The sequence below is a fragment of the Falco cherrug genome, chromosome 4, assembly GCF_023634085.1.
Source record: "Falco cherrug isolate bFalChe1 chromosome 4, bFalChe1.pri, whole genome shotgun sequence".
Taxonomy (NCBI): Eukaryota; Metazoa; Chordata; class Aves; order Falconiformes; family Falconidae; genus Falco; species Falco cherrug.
Window position 1 is genome coordinate 28,087,952 of NC_073700.1, and position 20,418 is coordinate 28,108,369.

The 20,418-nt window shown below is 45.3% G+C and overlaps 2 protein-coding genes across 6 annotated transcripts in view; one reads left to right on the forward strand and one right to left on the reverse strand.

Annotated features, from left to right (window-relative positions):
- Positions 1 to 73: 73 nt before the first annotated feature.
- DRC3 (dynein regulatory complex subunit 3) lies at positions 74 to 17,302 on the reverse strand. Of its 2 annotated transcripts, XM_005435699.4 has the most exons (13): positions 17,191 to 17,302; positions 15,664 to 15,837; positions 14,165 to 14,281; positions 12,515 to 12,681; positions 11,770 to 11,916; positions 10,460 to 10,579; positions 9,455 to 9,567; positions 7,995 to 8,169; positions 5,119 to 5,250; positions 3,781 to 3,851; positions 2,859 to 2,982; positions 1,257 to 1,388; positions 74 to 1,095 (listed from the first exon to the last, which is right to left on the reverse strand). In XM_005435699.4, exons 2-13 carry the CDS (start codon positions 15,818 to 15,820, stop codon positions 886 to 888), a joined length of 1,665 nt encoding a protein of 554 aa, XP_005435756.1. In that variant the 5' UTR covers positions 15,821 to 15,837; positions 17,191 to 17,302; the 3' UTR covers positions 74 to 885. The 2 variants fall into 2 exon arrangements, with proteins under 2 accessions (XP_005435756.1, XP_055565380.1); XM_055709405.1 differs by lacking the exons at positions 7,995 to 8,169; positions 9,455 to 9,567.
- A 407-nt stretch (positions 17,303 to 17,709) lies between these two features.
- TOM1L2 (target of myb1 like 2 membrane trafficking protein) overlaps positions 17,710 to 20,418 on the forward strand; it is a 58,879-nt gene continuing 56,170 nt past the window's right edge. For 3 of the 4 annotated variants that reach the window (XM_005435672.4, XM_014277162.3, XM_027800353.2), the window contains exon 1: positions 17,718 to 17,804. In XM_005435672.4, the coding sequence (XP_005435729.1) occupies positions 17,753 to 17,804 (52 nt within the window). In that variant the 5' untranslated portion in view covers positions 17,718 to 17,752. Of the gene's footprint in view, positions 17,805 to 20,418 lie in introns of all 4 variants that reach the window. The other variant, XM_027800351.2, reaches the window with a different exon arrangement.

Here is a 20,418-nt window from a genome sequence, read left to right on the forward strand (position 1 = left end):
TTGGCTACAGGCAGAAAAATATGATGGAGCAGAGCAGACAATAACTACCAAACAGATCTGCTCCCTCCACATCTCTGTGTGAGCCTCGCCGTGCCAGGTGCTCTGTCCTTGTAGCCAGGGAGTAGCAGGGAGACAACAGTGCGGTCCTGGAGCAAGAATGGGGGAACCTGGGCTCCAGCCATCTTCAAAAGCACAGAGCACTATGAGCTAAATCTGTGTATGATGGGCAGCACCAGCCACAGGGCTTTCTGAGAGACCCGGTCTCCCCAGAGCGCGTATGCAGCCACCCTCTCGTTTAACCTTCCCACCTTTCTACTCTCTGCTTGCCTCCAGCAGTACCGCCCCGGCCAGCATTATTCCTCAGAAGCTGCCCACAAGTGAGCGTAGCAGCTGCTGTCACTGAGCAAGGAAGGGAATTAATGACTCCTCATCTGGCTGTTGCGAGCGGCAGTGTGTGAGCTCCTGTGGAACCATTGATTTCCCTTCCTGCTAGCTGGGGGCTGCTCTGTTCACGCTGCAGAAAGCTGCTTTTGCGAGAGGCGGTGAGCAGACAAGGCTCCTGGGCACGCAGAGCCCCCACCAGCCCTGTGCTTGCTGAGCTGGAAACCTGCTGTTATCTTGGGGGTGTTTTGATGGAGAGCACTCCTCTCCCAGGCTGCTGCCACGTGCCCTCAGCTCACAGGTTCCTGCCACTGTGCTTGCAGGTACCAAAGCTCTCAGGCATGATCTGCTACGATGATGATTTGGTTCAATCAGTTCACAGCTGATCCATAACCCCTTGTGACCAGGTCTGAGCTCTGTCTGCAGGGGCTTCATGCCAACATGATGGAAGAGGCAGAGCTTTGTACGCTTTTCCAGAGTCAAGTAGTATCTTTTATTTGCAGTTCATGGTGGGATGGAAGAAGTAATGCCTTCGACCTGAAGTATCCCAGGCAGCTCAGGCATAAAGAGGCAGCCATCCCTGTCGGGGGCTGTCTTGCATGCCTGCATCGGCTCCAGGATCTCTAAGTTATCCAGCTCCTCCTGGAGACGGTCAATGTATTGAATGATCTCTTTGACACGGTTGCGGTTTCTGTCAATCTCGTTTTGGAAAGCCTGAACAGATTGAAGCCAAGCAGTGAACCTGCAGGTTTGTCAGGGTCCCTGGCGCACAGAGGGCTCCAGCAAAGGCTACAGAGCATCCTTCCTAGCAGTGTCCCCACCACCTGGGCCAGATCCATCTGTGCCCCATCCCCCTGAGCATGAGGGTCTCTTACCTTCTCTGTCACAGAGGCCTGCCAGCGGTAGGTATTGCTGAGGATGTTGCTCTCTCGCTTATCAATCTTCAGCAGGCGGATGCCATGGGACGCGTTGACTGCATCGACAATGGTGGTTTTGTCCACAAGAAGCTAGGAGGTAACGTGACAGGATGAGAGGAGGGGGTGGGCGTGCAGCGAAAGCAGCAGAGCTCAGAACTAGCAGCACAGTAACGGCAGTGCTCAGGGGGAGAAAATCAGCCCTCTGTTTGACTGACAAAGCCCCAGTCATTGGGATGAATCCAGTGCTTTACCTTTCACAAGGATGTGTCTGGGCCTCCCTAGGGAGTAATGGAGTATTATCCCTAGTACAGGTGGGGGAAACTGAGGCAGCACCCTCGGCCTCACCTGCTAGAACTGGGAGCAAATGCCTGCTGCTGAGTGCTCCGCTGCAGGCAGTGCTGCCTTGCAGCACATGTCAGGGTCCTGTGGGCAGCTGGTGCTGAAGCAAGGCTGCATATGCTCCAGCACGCCTGGGCCAGCATGTGTGGGAAGTGGAAAATTGCACTTGGAAAGGTCTCTTGCACTGGTGGTGCTGGCTGTAAATCTTCATTTTTGGAAAGTCCCAGCTCCTAATCGAAGCAGTAACTTCCCCCTGCGGCTCTCAATAGAGGGTGGCTTCGCTAAACCATAATGACTCTCCTCCTGCAGCCAAGTGCTGCTGCTGAACAAATGAAGATTGCTTCTCCCTGGAAATGGATGGCAGTGAGGCAAAATGGGTGCACAGCAACGGTGCGTAACTGCAGCCATCTGCACAGGCCATAAAGCAGGGAGGTCCCCCAGGGAGGGGGCTGAGGGGTCTGTTTTGTGTCTGTCAGCTCTTGATTACCTGGAGTAACGGGGGGCTGGGATAATCTGGACAAGAGTAAAACCACTGTGAATGCAAAACTCGAGTCATTTAGTCACTAAATGAAGGAATAACAGAGGCGAAAAGGTCAGCAGTGTTGCTGACTGGAGCACTGCAACAATCTTTTGTGCTTTCTGAAAGGCTCCTGGGATCTTTGCTATCACAGCAAGACTGAGGGCTCAGCGGAAGGCTCCGTATAAAATGTCATGTCCTGCCTTCAGATCAGCTCATGGGCTGGGGAGCTCTAGGAAGGGCTTTTGAAATGACGGAGGCAAACAGAGCCCCAATGCAAGAAAGTCAGAGTGGTGCTTGGATTCTCCTGGGGGAGCAGGGACAATCGGAAGAAAACCAGCTGTGAGTGTAGCAAAGATGCTGCTTAAGTGCCGACTGGGTTGGGGCTGTCTGGAAATCAGCCAGGGAAGTGAGTTGTGCTGGAGGCAGGAGAGAGACTTGCTCAGCACCTCTTCTGGGCTGCTGCCACCAGCTCTGGCAGCACCCAGGGAAACCTGCAGTGCAGCTAGCCTCTGTTCTAGTCAGCAGAGATGTCCGGTGGCACTGCAATTCAGCCAAGTGGCTGGAGCCTCTTGGGAGGAGGTTATGCTCTGGTTTAGGCATGGCTCTACCAGTACTAAGCCTCCTGGAAATCATGTCCCTTCAGAGAGAGACTGTGGCCTTGCTGACTGTCTAGCAGAGATGGACTTTTTTGGTGCCCTCACCATTTGAACATCAGCTGGCAAATCCTTATCAAGCTCATTCTTGACTGATTTCTCCAGTGTCATGATGCAGATCTCCAGCAGCTTTTCATGGTGACGGTTTTCCAGGTCCCGGCACTGGGTCATCGTACAGAAGATGGTTAAGGCAAAAAGCTGACCACACCACTCACTTAAATTGATTAAATGATCTCCTGTAACTAGAGACCGAGTGTGCACCCAGTGGGCCCCCGCAGGAAAAAGCCTGGCTGCTGCCAGAAGCTGCTGTGATGTCAGGATATGCACTTTCTGCTCTTAATCACACACCGGGTCTCATCCTTACTGCCATATATTATACAGAACTGAGAGGGGGCCAAGGTTTGCAAAGGAAATTGAAGGCGGCTTCCCAGGATATAAGCTAAGCTCTGAATACGGTGCAATTATTTGCACCAGGCTAACAGATTTCTGTATTTAGTGTAGCCTGTCACTGAAGCACTTTGGTATTCTCATCTCACTATGTTTGAGAAAACTTCAACAACACAAAAATGAAGGCCATTTACAGAAACTTTAATAAGAATTGTAGGTATTCCATTGGCTGCTGCGGCAATATATATAGGAGACAGACTAACCAGATCTTCCCAGGGTTTTGTCATGGCTGTATGGAGAAGAAAGGGAGATTCAAGATTCCCAAGTGGGAGAAAGCTGGTAAAGTCCTACAGACTTCTAGCACAGAAGAACTTAGATCCTTTTGTGCTCTCCAGAGTATCCACAGAAAGAAGCTGGGCACCTTAAATGACCATTCCTAGAAAGCTGGGAGAAGACATTTTCCGTTGATTAAAAAAACCCAACAAACCACCATCAAATTCTAAACTGATGGCTCATTTCTGGATTTAGAAGCAAGGTATACGTACGTCACTGGGAAGTCCAGGCCAACGTATCAAAAGGATATATCCCTTTAACATTTTCAATCAATGTTGATGCTGTGACAGCAATGTTTCCTTTAAAATCCTTTATTTGTTCCTTAAGAGAGGGAAAAAGAGGAAATATTACAATGAAAACTTGCATAAACATAAAAGGGACTCAGGGAGTCTAGGAGGGGTCTACAATTGATTATAATTTGGGCTCACTCCTGTTATTAGCACATTCAGAAACAACTGTCTCAAACATTTGAAGCGTTTTGAAAGTGCTACAAGATTTTCTTTCCTCCTTCAGGGAGAGAAAATCAGAATCAATTTATTGGAGGGAAGCTGACTGAATTATACCTTTAACTGGTGTCCGGAGCAAGCCAGCTGACCCTTTTGTACCCTCACCTAAGCAATGCATGGAGAGGGCTGTACTCCCATGTACTGCCATGCTGCAGTCTCCTTGTGTGCATGAAGAGCCTCTTGTCAGAAGCATAACCAATGCCTGGGCTCACTGCTGCTTTTCTTTTAGTCCTCAGAAATTAAAATTGCTGCTGCCTATTACCTCTCTCAAAGATGGCTGATGGAGAATCTGTGAAGTGTTGCCCTTAGATGTCTCGATAACAACAGTTCAAATACAGCCACCCGAATCCTGCAAATCCAGAAAGGCACGCAGGGAGAAATGCTTCTGCTCAGTCCATCAGTGACTGCAGATATGTGAGGACCAATTCAGAAAAGGCAAGATCCTAATGCTGTGAGGAATCCATTTTAAGCTGCTGCTTTCTGTCATGCACATTCACAAAAGTAAACTGCTGCATCTGCTTGCACACAGGCCACAGCTCCTGCCTGCTAATTTTTAATTTTTATTTTATTTTTTTAATGAAGATGCACATTAGCAGCCCTGCCCTAGTTTTTGAGGAAAAGTCTGGGGAGAAAAAAGGCAGCTATTATGCAAGCAAATGCAGTAAGCTGAGCAGGAATGTGTGTAATCTTATTCATAGCAAAGATCAGCTTCAAAGAGTTACACCTTTAGAATCCCAAATGCATATTCCATGTTATGCAGCGACTTCTGTATGCAGACCTATAAAACAACTGAATGACTTCAAGTCCCTTTCTCTAAAGTCGAAGCAGTCAGCTTGGATAGATGTGAGGGACATACCCTGCTCTGCTCTGAGAAACAGAAATCTGTTGCAACGTATCAATGGGGCTTGATCTCACCCAAGATCAACTTTGAACAGAGAAAGAATAAGATGGAGACAAAACATCAGCCTGACAGGAGCCCCCTCTTTGTGCAATGAGCTACGAAACAGAGGGCTGCAGCAGCAGAAGAGTGACCCCCTCACATTCTGGATGTGAGGTCTCACAGGTATGTGCTTGACCCTTACCTCCAGATGGTCAGCTATCAGCATTTCCAAGGTCATGAGTGCTTCTGACAGCTGAAGTATGTCCTCCTTGTACTTGGCTCGTTTAGACTCAGCAATATCATAACTACTGGCATTATGAATCTCATCCAGCCTCTAAACACAGAGATACATAAATTACTTATAGTTTGTGTTCAGCATTCCATTGCAATTTAATTAACTTGTTACATATTTGAGAAAAGTTCCTGCTGATGATTAGCTGAAATGAAATGTGATGATTCAGGAAGTCTCCAGATTTACATACTGGGTAGTCAACAGTGCTGAGGTGTGCTACTGCACTAACGATCCAGAGGCAATGCAGTGGAATTGGTGAAAACGTTTCCTCATCCTCCAGTCAGCAGAAGACTGTGCCCCTTCTATGCTTCCAACTTTGGTTCCCCTTCTAACACATTTCAAGTAAAAAAAATAAATAAATATTTGATTCTTGACATCGCTGGCCGTGAAGAAGAGATTAACTATTACTTCATAGAAAGAAATGCAGGGCTAAATCCTGATCCCCTTCATGTCAAGGAGAATCTTGATTGACTTCCATAGGGTTGGGAGTTAGTATTCTGAATATGGAATACCTATCATTGCCTGCCTTCCTCTTACAGCAAGGATTTATTGCCCTTCAGAATTAAATATTGACGTCAGGTTTGTATCAGGCAAGATTTATGATTTCTTGGATAAAAAAATCCTCTTGTGCTGAGCAATATATTATTTTCAAGTCTGTTCAAAATAAGTTAACAGTCAAGTGTTAAAAGGAGGGGAAAAAATATGCATTTAAAGATGTCTAATCCACTTCTGAGAGTGAATGGAATGAGCTAGAATTGAGAATTCTGATGAAAACCATTGCCAAGACTTGTGTCTGAAAATGGACTAGATTACCCAAACTTTGCAGAGTTAACAGGAGGGAAGCGGAAAGCAAGGCATCTTCTTTTCTAATCTAAACAAGCTAGAAGGCTCAAAAAGCTCCACAGCCGTTCAAGCCATGCTGCTGGGAGCAGTAACTTCAAACTTCAAGGCCTTTAATGCTTCTTCGTTCCTTAACCAACTTCAGAGAGCAGAGTTATTTTACAGGTTACCCAAGCTTACGTGAAAGGATTACAGTGACACAAGCAGCCCCTAAGGATGGCTTACAGTCAGCCTGCTGGGACCTCTGCACCTCTAGAACTCCTCCGGTAATTTTAAATGAATGGGGAAATGCTGTTAAAATACACTGTTCAGTTTTGACACCAATTTCTCCAGTATTTATATGAAAACTGTTAAGGTGACCGCTGTGTCCTGTTCTTGCAGCTCAATCCATAGCTGAGCCTGCAGGTCCTCAAAGACGAAAGGCCAAAATCTGGCCTCAGCCATGTTTCTTTGGGTTTGATTTTTGGGGGGTTTTGTTGGGGTTTTTTGTTTGTTTTAGTGGGGTTTTGGGGGGTTGTTTTGTTTGTTTGATTGTTTTGTTTTTTTAATGTGAGATGTATTGGGAATTCAAGTGCAAGTTAACCGAATGTGCATCACCATCTTTCTAAGTTGCCTTCTGGTAAGGCTGCAAATTCGTGTCTGACTGGAGTTGATGGAGTTAATTTGCCAACATGAGTCAGCAAGGTTCAAGGACCTGGGAGCAGAGTGACTCAGCAGGCTGCCAGCATGTGACAAGGCACCTAAATAAAAGTGACCTGGTTTTCAAAGGGAGCCAGCGCTCGTGACTGCCTGGTGTCAGTTGTCAGGGACTTGCTCTGCTCAGCTGAAAGTGTTACCAGGCTTTAGCCCCCTTCCCCCACTCCCCCCTCCCCCTTATTTTTTCTGTGAAAACAAAATAATGATCCAGCTATTATACATGGTTAGAAAGGGATCCAGCTAGAAGCTACGCCCTTAGCAGCCACAATGGGTGGCTGTAGTTGAGCGGAATGAAAAAAGATAGTTTCTACTTTAAAAAGACTAGAAATACATTACAATAACTTTATCTAATTTTTTTGTTAAAGTTCTTTGAGCTGTTGATGACAAAATGAACTGAAGCAGAAAATTACTTGGAAACAAACTGAATACCCTGCAATCTCCTTCCTTTCTTCCCCATTTTTCAACGAAGGAAGAGCTATTGGAGGCCTCAAAAAGAAGGAGAGTGGCATTAAATCTAATAAATCTATTTATGTATTTTAAATCGACTTCAGCAGAAATATTTAAACTAAAAGAAAGGTTGAGCATTTCCATTTTCTTAAAGATTGGTAATTTTTCTGGATGGCAAAAAAAAACCAACAAAACCCCCACCACATTTAACCACTTTTTTCCTACCTTTGTGGACAGTAAGATAACACTATGACATGTTAGTTTTGTCCTGCACTGAATTTCCAGTATAGAAAAGGGCTGTCAGTGTTAGCTGGTTATGGTTTACCCAAAGGCTTGAGATGTCAATCCCCAAATTCTTTTCCTACATAAAGTACTAAAACTCTTTCAACATTATGTTAGTTAATGACATTATATTAGCTAACACAACAGTTTTTCTTCGTATAGGTTTATATTCTAAGAAACATGCAAAGAAAGTGAATGAGCACTGGAAGAGGCTGCCCAGAGGGGTTGTGGAGTCTCCAACCTTGGAGGTATTCCGTAGCTGGCTGAATGTGGTCCTGGGCAGCCTGCTGTGGGTGGCCCTGCTTGAGCAGGGGGGTTGGACCAGGTGACTGTCTAGTCCCTTCCAACCTCAGCCTCTCTGATTCTGCCATTAGGGACCAAGTACTGATTCCTATTACAGCAGTGTAAATCCAGAATCGTTTTCCTAATTTTACTTGAGTTACCATTACTTTCAGTGAAATTAAAAGCTGGGATATGATGTAGAGAAATCATGTCTCAAACAAACAAAAGTATAACATTACCCTTTTCTTCCGATTTTCAAAGTCTAGGATTATTTTCCTGCCTTCTTGCTGGTTGGCTGTTAATGCTTCATGAAGGCTTTTGTAGAAATCAGAGACTTCAGCTTCTCGGTTTTCATACTCTTTCAGACCGTAGTTGAAAAGGTTCTCACAAACTGAGACAAACTCCTTCCTGTACGTGACACCAGAGTCAAGGTATTTTGCTTGTTCAGTGGAGCAACATGCTATGTTCCTTCTACCTCTGCAAATCTGAGCAACAAGAGTTACAAGCTACTGTTTGGTAACCTCTGTGGTTTCTCACCGGGAGCAGCCTGCCAAGTGTTCTGTCTGTGGCAGGCCTGGGTCACCCATTCACATTTTAGGCATAGGATTTTGCTACCTTAAGGGTATGGAGAAAGCTATAGCAACTTGAGGGAGAAAAGGCCTTGAGGAAGAGAAGGAAATACATATCCTTCTCTGACTTTTCTGACATAACAGAGGAATAAAGCATACAACCCTATCTGTCTTCACAAGTGTGAATACAATGCCTGCATAGTTAATAAATACAGCTCTGGAGCCTACAGCCAGAGCACAGAATAAACTACTGACTTGGTAGCATCACAAAAATAACGTCAATTTTTCTTCTGCTATTATCTTGGCAATGGAATTGTTTCTGGAGTCTATTGTAGTTAAGCTGTGATGCATTTTTCCCCAACAGTGTAATGCAATTTTAAGGAAGGTCAAGTTACTGGCCTTGACAATGCTCTATTAATCTGAATGAGAAAAGAAAAAAGAAAAAAAAGTGTCTGCTTTCTGATCTCCCGTGTAGGAGCAATGATCACAAAGAAGTGCTGGCCTGAAAACTTCAAGTTGCCAGCTTTGGCAGGTTATGAGATATGCGGCTCATATCATTCTGATTAGTCTGTTCCTATCTCCTACCACTTCAATTTCAACACGAGTTTAGCAACTGCGCTCTCACAATCTAACTGACAGAGATTTATCTTATAGCTCATTTTAAACTTTAAGTGGATTGCAGACTTAAGGAAAGTACAAAGCCTTGATTCTTGAAGGGTCAGGAAAGGCAGCTACCGAAATTGTGTTTGATTCAAGCGAAGGAAAAAGAATATGGTAATTACAATGGTGAGAATTTAAAACACTGGAATCTCATGACCTATTGGTGACAGAAACGAGTGGTTTTACAAATGGGATATTTCAAGCTGGGCTGGCCAGCTTGCCAGTAATATAAACCATTTGTTTGTAACCCTCATATTTCATGAGATATCAAGCATTACAGCTGTCAGTGGTCTCACGGTCTTGCAGTGGTTTTTTTGGTACCATTCCAAAATTGAACACAGACCATCTCAGATCTTAGATCAATGTGCCCTGGACAAAAGCAACGGATGAAGAGTCCCTCTGGATGCACCTCCTTCTTTTCTCAAGGCATTACGTTTTAGCTGTAGGTATTCTAAACCCAGGAAGGATATGCCTGCAGCAGTTCACCCACTCCAGGGAGGCAAGTCAGTTTGGCAGCTTCTGTATCCTCTGCATACATACTGTCAAACAGGAATGATCCATTCAGGTACTCAACAAAGGCTGTCTTTGAAGAGAATCAGAGCAAAATAAGTAAAATAAAGACTCCCAACAGGCTGCCAGTCCTCAGGATGTGTCTCTCTTCTAAGCACTTTACCAGTGGAGGGACACTGCTGCAGGTACAGTTACACCAACATGAGTCACAAGAGGACCCTGAAACTGGATTGAAAAGCATCCTGGTGGCTTTGCTTCTAGAACTCTCTAGCCTAAGGATAGAAACCACTGTTTAATCTTACATACAACTGCATATTGCAAGGCTATTAGGCCTTTCAGATAAGGAGTCAGTGGACTGTGCGGAGGGATGGAGGTAAGAGCTGCAGGTGTCCTCCCTGTCACTGAACCTCCTCCTGCTCTTCAGTCAGTCTGATCTTCTGGAGGTCTGGAATAGACAGCCAGACCATAACTGCAAGCATCATTCTGCCTGGTCTTGTTTTCAGTCTGTTCACAGGGCTACAGTGGTCTCAGAAAGCCCTGAACAGTTTAACCATAAAAATAATGGAAAGCATTAACTTTGTGTGAAGGAGAAAATAAAAAGTCACTGCCCATGAAAATGCTAACAGTTCCCTCAGACCTCTAATTTTCTTAATTCTCATGTCTAAATCTCATGTCAGGCTGATAAAATCCTCGGCTATGATTTACTATTTGGCTTCACAGGATCTGTATCTGTAGTTTCATTGTTCAGCCAGAACTACGTTCCCCCATGTCGTAGGTATTCCACAGAAGTTGCTGTTTTCATTCAAGAGATGAGATTCAGAGATCACAGAGATTAATCCTAGCCTTAGTTTTAGCACAGTTTATGTTAATCTCTCATTAAATCTTCAAGCAGGTAAAAAGAGAAGTCAATATGTGTTGCGCTGCTTTCTCCTGAGACAATATACAACCAGCCAAAGAAAACATACCTTGTGGTACTCCAGCTCTTTCTGCTTTGCCTGTTTTTCCTTCAGCTGAGCCAGGGCCTGAGCCTCCTCACTTTCCAACAGCTCAGTAAGATCTTGATACTTTAAAACTGCGACTTCTCGCTGAGAAATGCAAACAGAGAAAATATTTTTATTAGATTATCAAGCATCGCTTTACAAATCTGGGCATAAGCATTTGATCTTTTCAGAACATGCACTTGAGTGACATCTGCATCTCCATTTCTTTGTGGGCTTTTTATTAAACTACTTAGAAAGTTTCTGATCCATTCCTCATCCCATTTTTTGTTGGCATATTACTCTGCATTCAATAGATCTGAACTGATACAGTCCCAGGAAAATTTTCTCTCCCCATTTCCTCATCTTTAGGGTTGTTTTTATTTTTTTAGCAGAAGGCCATGTTTAACTTCTAAAATTTGAACTTTGATATGATCAGCTAGCGTGTTTAACACACTTACTAGGGAGAAGACAGCTCTTTGGAGGAGTGGATGGCAAGATAGTAGCAGGGACATGAACCTAATTAGCTTGAAACTGAAGCCTGACAAATTTAAGTATGCAATTCTATGATGTACTGTCTGTATGAGCAGGGACTGGCCTCAATGACCTGGACAGCCCTATCAGCCCTATGGTAGGAGTAATGTGTATTCCAAGTACAGCTCTTCTCCGTGCCAAGCAAATTTACAATCAATCATGTTCTTTGGTTACTAAAAAAAACCAAACCCAAACAAAAAAACCCTTCTTTGTTCCTTTGAGCCCTGGGATCAAAAAGCAGTCCCATGTGTCACCAGTGCAGATGCACTGTCCTGTTCTCAGGAATCAAGAGCAGGAAGTGCATTTGATGACACCTGCTTGCCTGGAGAGCCTGTCAGCCTGCTACTGAAACAGATTGCTCAGCAAGCAGCAGGACCACCAAGCTTCCTTTCCCCTGGATCTATATCTCGAGACTGATCTCCTCTGAGATTTTCTGATCTCTAAGAAGGCTTGCACTTACACTGCAGCCTCTCTGTGGCAACATTAACCAGGCCCCTCTCCCACACACAGCTGCTGATTTTCACAAAATCTGTGAAGACATCATGCCTCTGACACCTCTACCCCGCTGTCAGATTTGATAGAATTTGGCCTACAGGTTCACAGCTGTTAGGTGGAGGCAGAATAAACACTGTGTGTTTCTGTAAGCCTAATTTCTGCAGAGAACCTGCCCCAAATGCTAGAATATTGCTGGCATACCAACAAAGCAAACGCTCTGTAAGATGCTGTTGCCCATTTTCACAAGCAGGGAATGCAGAAATGCTTACCATGGTGTCACACACGAGCCTGAAGTCCAAGTATACTAGGTCTGGAAGGTGTGCAACAACAAATAGCGTATACTGCTCATCATCACAGAGAGGGTTCCCAATGAGATTCAGTGTCCGTAAGTTTTTAAACCTCCTGAGATAGATCACCTATGCCATAGGGAAAGAGACACTGTACTTCCTAGAGCTGGGGAAACCACAGCCTTAAAATTCATTGCTCTTACTACAATTATGTTACAATATATATCCTGCCCTGCTGCGAAACAGCAGGCATCATTAAATCAGTTTCTAATGCTTTCTGGAAAGGAAATGCTTAAATTTACATTGTGAATATATAAATGAAAAGTGTAGAGAGAAGGCAGATAGGGTGGACAAATCATGGGTCTTAGATTGGGAAACGGCCCTCAAAAGAACCCCAAATAAATCCTACTCTTCACTCCCTCCTTTTCTCAGATGTTGCTACTTACTCCTTTTCTAGCTTTCATGGGAACCAATAGGAGTTTTGCCACAGCTGATGGCAGTAACAGAACCAGGCCCCCATGAGTCAATAATCTAACAAGAGAATTAGCTGTAGTATGTACTTTAACACCAGGACAGCTTACCAAAACAATAACTTAGACTACAGAGGCAGTGAAATCCTAAGCAGAATTTTCTACTCTAAGGAGGGGCTCGGACACAGTGGCAAATATCAGTTTTAGAATATTTGATCCCTTGACAGGGAACATTTGCAAAGACAGGGAGCACTCACATCTTGCAGAGTGGTCAGGTTATTCTTTCCTATGGAGAAAATCTGTAGCTCTTGCAACATGTCCATGTGCTCTATTTTAGATATTCTGTTATTGTAGAGACTGAGGTCTTGCAGTTTGACAAGGGTATCCAGGCCCTCAATTACTTCAATATTGTTGAAGGACAGGTCTAGGGAAGAGTCCAGAGATCCAAAGTTTTAACAAGAAAAAGTTTAACTATTTCTAGCAGAACACCCCGATTCAGATTTAGCCTGGCTCTCAATTTAGAAGTTTACGTAATACGTATTTTCCTCAGGTGCATTCAGTGTCCCACAGGAAAGGCTTGGCATTAAATCATCATTCATTCACATCTCCTCCTTGCAACTGTCCATGCAACTTTTAAATGAGAGGAACAGTTGGTATTCCATGCAGAGTCCACATACGCAACCTGAAAGTGATTTCTACCTTTATGGGGAAACCCAAAATACCAGAAAGGAGGTGGAGAACTGCCCTAAAAGGGTGATAATTCTGTGACAAATTTGACACTCTTTGCCTTGTTTCTTGCAGACTCTTGCCTGCCACACCAATGCCCACTGTCATGGTCATTCCCACAGGACTAACATATGCCAGTTCCACACTTGCAACCACCCTGTTGTCAATGGAGGCATGCAAAGGCATATACTCACTTTAGTGATTTCACACACTGAAATTTCCTCTTATCCTGCCAGAACATCTATCCTAAGACCTACATTCATTGCCCTCAGGCCAGTACTGAGTAATTCAGGAGTCCAAAGACAGTTGATGAGGTTGCCAGCTGTCTGCACCACCCCAGCCCCTGGATGGCCAAGACATTCATGCAGCAGCTGCTGAACCCCACAGCCTTTGGGCAAACGAAACCCATGAGTGTGCTTCAAAACACTCTGCTTACATTGTGGTGATCAGCTGTTGATTCACAAGTGCATGTCATCCGTGCAGCAGAACAGTGCAGACAACTGGGCGGAAGAACCCTTTAGACATTTCAAGATGTGCTTATGAACTGAAGCCCTGCATGCCATTTTCAAAGACGGCTGGATATATTTATACTGCCAGCCAGCAACGTGGCTGCAGTTCCCACATCCATAGCAGCAAGCTCACCAATCTGCCTAGCATCAAAACCTGCACCACTGTGGGATGTTGCTATCAGCATTCTGAGTTTTTAGTTGAAAGTACTCACCTAAGACTACAAGGATGGTCACTTCTTGGGACAACAATGATGACGAGCCCTTAAGCATATAGGGATAGAGGCAGTGGATTCTAGGCTCTGAAATGCCTGTGTTAACTTTGAAAACAGAATACCAGCTTCTAAATCACAGATGTGTTTCTGTAAATATTTCTGGAAGTCACCTCCAAATACAAGTACAAACCCTGGAAACAACCTTGAAATCTCAACTTCCTGTTCCTGCCACACCAAATGGATTAAAACCAGCTTGTAAACATTTGAAGGATTGTTTTGCAGCTCTGATATTCAAGCATTTTGATAGCTGACAGTCAAATGAGGAAACACACAGGCAGCCGACAGCCTTCCATGGGAAAGCTCCTATAAGTTGTGTTTGAGGAGGAATGCAACACCCTGGCTTTATTGCAGATTACTTTATACCTGCGAAGGCATCCAGCCTCATATGCCTGTATCTTACCGAGCCATACAAGGTGAACCAGACTGTCCAGAGCTTCTATCTTCTCAATGACATTGTTGTCCAGCTGCAGTTTAGTCAGATTCTCAAACTGCCACAGATTATCAACCTGTAGGATATCTAAAGCCACAGAAAAAAAGTAAAAGAAAACTGTTTTTCATGTGCTTTCAGTTTAGCAGACACACTATCTTGCACAAGGAAAACACATCCAGTTTTACCTCAGAAATGATTTCCAGCAGATTATGATAGCATGTGATGACTGCCCTAGAGAGCTGAGAGGTCCACTGGCTGGACAAGATTTCAATGAAACAGCCTAGTTAACCTCAGTGTCCTGCTCCAGCACACACTGCTCATCAGCAATGCCAATGAGTCACTGAGGGGATGCTGACTACGGCCCAGCAGTCAAGAGTGGCTTTATGAATCCACTACTAGGAGGTCTTGACCTTCATTTTCCTTTCCAGCTCCAAGAGGGAGGTTTGGGATGAGTGCTTTTCTCCGCATTTGCAGGCTAGTGTTGGCCAGCTACTGCTTTTGTAAATTACTCCCCTGCTCCTGGGATTTTCATCACAGGAGAGTAAGTTGGGGTCTACTCTTTCTGTGAAGGCTGCAGTTTAGAACTAATCAATATCCCCGCATTTAGCTTTCTCCAAAAACAGAATCACAAGGGCAGGCAGTTTGGCACAACAGCAAAACATTAGCACCAAGGTGACAGAAAATACAGAACATTCTCTTTACCCCCTCAATGGCTTCCCAGAAGACTTCATTAGCTGCTCTGCTGCTATCATTGTTTAGTGAGTTCAGAGTAAAGCAAGGAATTGCACATCCAAAACACTCACAGAGTTCTGTATTTTCTATTTGCAAACACACACATGCAGGATCAGGTAACAGGGAGTCTCTCCTAAGGAATTGAACTAATACACTTACTATTTTACTGGAGTACACAATGAATAATCAAAAGCAGATTTTTGCCCATGAAATTACATATCCTCAAAATATTCAAATATTGACCCAAATGTTCTTCCTTTTCATTTTCTGAATGCAAGTTTACGACTGGTTTGACAGCAAGAGGCAAGCTGCGATAATGCTACAGATGACCAGAGGAAGCCACTGAATTGGACTGTAATCACCACAATCTACCAAATAGCTCTCACATAATCGCTGGCTATGACGGAGCCTGCCCAGGGTTTGATTTGTCCACGTAGAGAAGGGCCCAATAGGCCTGTGGCCTGTAGGTGTCACCACAATATAAATGTTAAATAAGAATAGCAGTGACAGTAATAGCGCAAAGTTAAGCAGCTTTAAGTTACCCATCAGCAAAAGCACCCAGCTCTCTGTAATGAAACTACTTCATACAGGTATGACTAAAAATGTAAGTTCAGACGTCACTTTTCATGTAATAAATCCAAGCTAATCATGATTGTTTAATTGCCAGTTAGCCACTTCATGCTTAATTCTATTACCCTCTAACAAAAGAAGAGGTAAGTATATATTCTGCTACTCACTTCTAAAACTAAGCTGTAGCTCCGTCACATTCTTAAAGTTAATATCTTCCCTTTTGGCAAGCTTTCTTTTGTCCTCTGGGTACTGTTCTTCAATGGCTTTCTGAACCATTTCATCATCAATAACGTTTGGCTCAATGCTATTGTATAAGTGACTCATTTTCAGATGGTAACAGCCTTAAAGGACAGAAAAGAAAAATAAATAAAATGACTGCCTGGCTACTATTTCCAACATCCATTGAACAGGCATGACAATTCCAAGGTATTAAGAGCGCAGCTGAGCATCAGGAAGATTAATACCTCACAGCTGCTATCAAAACCTTGACTTTTATCATGACATCATTGATTCAACTTTAAGCACAGCTTTACACCCGCAGCACTGTAAAATGGCCAGGCATGCTCCACACCACATTTGAGTGTTTGCCATGAAAAATGCCAGAATTTGGCCAGAGAAATAGACCAGGAAACGAGGCCCTGTGCAGCACCTATGAACAGCACTGGTCCATCGCATGGCAATCACCTGCTGCTGAAACCCACCTTCATGAAGAGGGCATGTTCAAGGCCCTGTGCACCATGTAATCTAGTTTTAAAATGTAAATTTGTCATTATAAGCAAGTTTGATTTATAGAGTAAGAGGCATGTATTTTTAGCGCAGTAACAGCATATATACATATATATATATAACACAAGAGCAGGTCACTAAATTTTAAACACCAACATCATAATAAAAGTGAAAACAAATTTGAGGAAGGAGGAAAATTTATAAACAATAACAGCAATTTTCTGATGAAGCACTTAAGGCAGATCCATAGCAAAGGCTGTCTAGTTCAGTCAATACACAGCACTGCACACAAACACATTCGTTTTGAGAAACATACAATTCTATCAGTCAAAACTTTCTGTCCTGGCTTTGTCATTTAAATATCCCTTAAGGTTGCCCAGGAGGCAATGAGACTACTCATCTTTCTGAAATTGTGCACAGATAATGAATCAGTATGAAGGACAGGAATTGTCAAACTTTTGGTTGCATGAGATGGCTGTAATTATGGAAGTTCTGCTGACTTTTTTGCACAGGAGGACAGTAAGGATAAACATCTGGGTTTAGAGCGTTCTTTCTTTGTCATGGCTTTTAATTTACAAACGCAACCTCTCTCTGCCTGCGTGCAGGACAGACCGAGGAGTAGCAGGTTCTGGGTTTATTCATCCGTGATCTGCCGGATTTTCTGCTTTCCTTGTATTTGTCCATCCTTTCCTGAGCCAGTGCCGGTTGCACAGAGCAAATCACAGGGCGAGGTCAGCACCCCGCGGTGGCCACAGCGCGGCCCTCGGTGCGACAGCGGCTCGGCCACCGGGACCAGAAGTCGCCGCTGAGAGCGAGCCGCGGCCCAGGCCCGGGCAGCAGCGCCACGTCCCCGACACCCCTGGGCGCTGCCGGGCCAGGGGCGGGGACCCTGACTCTGACCTGGGTGGGCTGCCGCCCTCCCCCCGGGACCCATCCAGGCCCAGATCCCGGCCCCTCAGGCCTCTCACCCCCGGGTCCCCGAGGCTCCAGGCCCGCTCCGCTCCTCCGGCCCTGCCTCCACTCGCGGCTCGGCGCCGGCTGCTAAGGAAGCCCAGGCACGTTGCTAAGGGAGACCACGTGACAGGTTCAACCGCCAATGGTCAGGGAGTGGGTGGGAAGGCTGGCGACTAATCAGAGCGCGAGAAATCCGTGTCAGCCAATCAGCTCCGGCACAGTGCCCTCGGGGCGGGAGGAGGCTCGTATGATCGACGTTTCTTTTGCCCAATAATATTAGCGAATGGTTTGGCTGTTGCCCAATGGAGAATGGCACTAGTGGTGTCTCTGCTATCCATCAACCGGAGGGCGTGGAAAGGGCCGGGATTACCGCGGAGGCGGGCCCCTCACTTGACAGTGATGGGCACGCTCTTTAACCTATAACTCCTTGGGGCGTCCCGCTGCCGCCCAATCGAATGCAAGGAGGCGGGTCACGCTTGGCAAAACAAGTTGCGGTTGGTGCGTGTGGCTGCCCGTCAGGGCGGCGTGGGGGAGGGGGGGGGCGGCCGCCGGGCCGCTGTTTGTTGTCATCCCAAGATGGAGTTTCTGCTGGGGAACCCGTTCAGCACCCCGGTGGGGCAGAGCCTCGGTAAGGAGGCCCAGCGGGTGTAGGGGGCTCCGGGTGGGCTGGAGAGCTAGCGGGGCTTCTGGAGGGAGCGGGGGCCTCCAGGCACGGGGGGCTTGGGAGACAGGGGAGTGCTCTGGGGGTCGGTGAGATACAGCGGGGGCTCTGTGAGGGCCCGCGGGGGGCTCTGGAGCCGGTGGGAGGGGGCATAGTGGAGGCCCTTGGGGGCTGTGAGGATCTCTGGAGGTTCGTGGGGGGCTCTGGAGGTGGTGAGGCATCTGTGGGGGGCTCTGGAGGTGAAGGAGGGCCTCTGGAGGTAGCAGGGATTTCAGGGTTGGTGGGGGGTCTGGGGTGGTGGTGGTATTTCAGAGTTTGGGGGTGCTGTAGCCTTAGTGGGGTCTCGGGGGGTTAGCGTGGGTCGTGGTGGTCTCTGTGGGGACAGTGGTGGCTTTGGGCAAGCTGTTTGCCATGAGGAGGGGGCAACTCCAAGATGGTTGACGGATGAAGGAAAGTTGTTGTATCTCCCAGCTCCTTTTCCCACGTGTGAGCGGCCTGTTAACAGGGCAACCCTGTCGTCCAGCCACCTTTTTCCCGAAGTGCTGAACCCCCCAGGGCCTGTGCGTATGCAGGGAGGGTGACGTGGTGTAGAGATACACGTATGTGCTCAGTCTTTAGCCCAGAGCTTGAATTGTGGTTTTGCTAATGTTTTGGTGACATTAGGCAGGTTATTTTGAGCGCACTTTCATTGCGTGGCTAGCCAAGGCCTTCCTGGGTTGCTGTGTCTACTCCCTCATTCCTGCAGGTGTGTTCTCTCTTAATTGTGGCAAGTGTGATTTCAGCCTGGGTTGCCGTGGCCAGGGTCATGGGAGAAAGCCCGAGTGCCATTTCTGCAGAGTTTGGTAACTTGCCCACAGTTGGGTGGGCTGGTATTGCCTCCTGCTTGCTTCTCTTAAGCCCTGAAGGAGATACAAGATCTCCCCCATTGCGGTGGGGAAGAACAGAGTGGCTCAGGCTCCTGCAGTTTGGGGGCTGTGGCCTGTGGTCCCAGAAGCCAAGTTGATGTTCAGTTGAATGCACTTAGGCTAGCATCCCTTTCCAGTGAAACCGTGCTCTTAGTTTTGTTGACTTGTTTCATAAATGGCAGTAATTCTAATGCTATTTTTAGGGTTTATGTATAGTATAACGTATAGCTATGTATAGTCTCGTCTATAGCTATTCTACATTAATTTATGGAATGACAAAAGACTTGTGTCTTCGGAAATTAAAGTGGAAAAAATTTTGCAGAGTACCTGGTCATGGCCTCAAACTGCAGAATTTCTTTTATAGTTGTATCCTCACCCACACGTGCAGAGGTAAAAGGCCCTTAAATGGGTAAGTCTCATACTGTGCTTTGAAGATGGCTGGACTCTTGCTTTGTCAGACTATATGGAGCATATGTATAGCTTGCTGTTTTTCTTTAGCCATCTGGGGTGTTTATTTCTTCTGCTCAGGGAGAGAAGTGTCGAGAGTTGGAGGATAATAACGAGAACAGTGAAAGCTAAACATGATTTTAAAGTGAATTTGCTTTGTTGTGTTTGGCCATCTGACCACATCTGCCAGGACAGCCGGCTGCTTTGCTGCTTGGACAAGCCTTCTACAAATGAGCACTGTTAAGGGAAGGCAATAATTTCTCATCTATTTACTGTCACTTTCTGTTAGCATCAGTACATGGTTTAAAGGGGCTTCCTTAAGAACGTAAGAATTGTTGCAGGGGTTAGCAGTAAAATCTGCTTTTCTACCCTTCTGCCTTTCTAGCTCAGGAGTGCAAAGATTTTCACAGCTTTACATCCCCTTGCTCTCTTTGAATGAGCAGTTGCTGCCAACTTAGAGGCTTTGAACACAAAGCTCTGAAGGAGCTGCTTTCATCAGATAAGGTTAGGTGTATGTGAGGGGCTTATAATGCAACTTCCCTTCATGCACAGTTCAGCTGCAGTTTAAGAATGTTTTTTTATTCCCAGGGCAAAGAGATAGCTGCAGATTTTATTTTGGAAGAATTTTTTTTTTCTGCTTCTCATATCACTGCCAGTTACCTCTTTCTAACAGTAAAACAAAAGCATGCCTTGTTCTCAGACGGTGTTATTTGCCCAGTGTTTCCACAGTTGGTTTTTTTTTCCATGAGCTTGTAGAATAAAATTCTCACTTATGTTTCTCTTCATTCTTTAAAAGGAACTGAATAATTTTGTATTTCTCCGTAAACATATTGTGTTGAACACAGTTGTGATGTTTTCAAGCAAGGCCTAACACTCACCATAAGGGAGAAGTGCAGAAAATTATGTAGGTCCATCAGCACACCAAGAATGCATGTTCACTGCCAGGAAGTAGCAGTGGTTCACATGAAGATTTAATTAGGGCTAGACAATGTCTTCAGATAAATGCCAGGTCTGAAAGAACAAAGATATCAGAGAAGGTTTGGGGAGAGCTCAGAGAGGTAATACAAGGGATTTTCTCTTTTCTCCTCTTTATCTGGATAATGTCTGAAGCTAGACAGGCTTTTTATGTTAACTCTTTTGCTTAACGTGGGAAAGTAATGCTAGGATGAGCTCAGAGGATTTGTAATGGAGATGGATAGAGTCTCCTGCATCTAAAGTGCCAGTTTAAA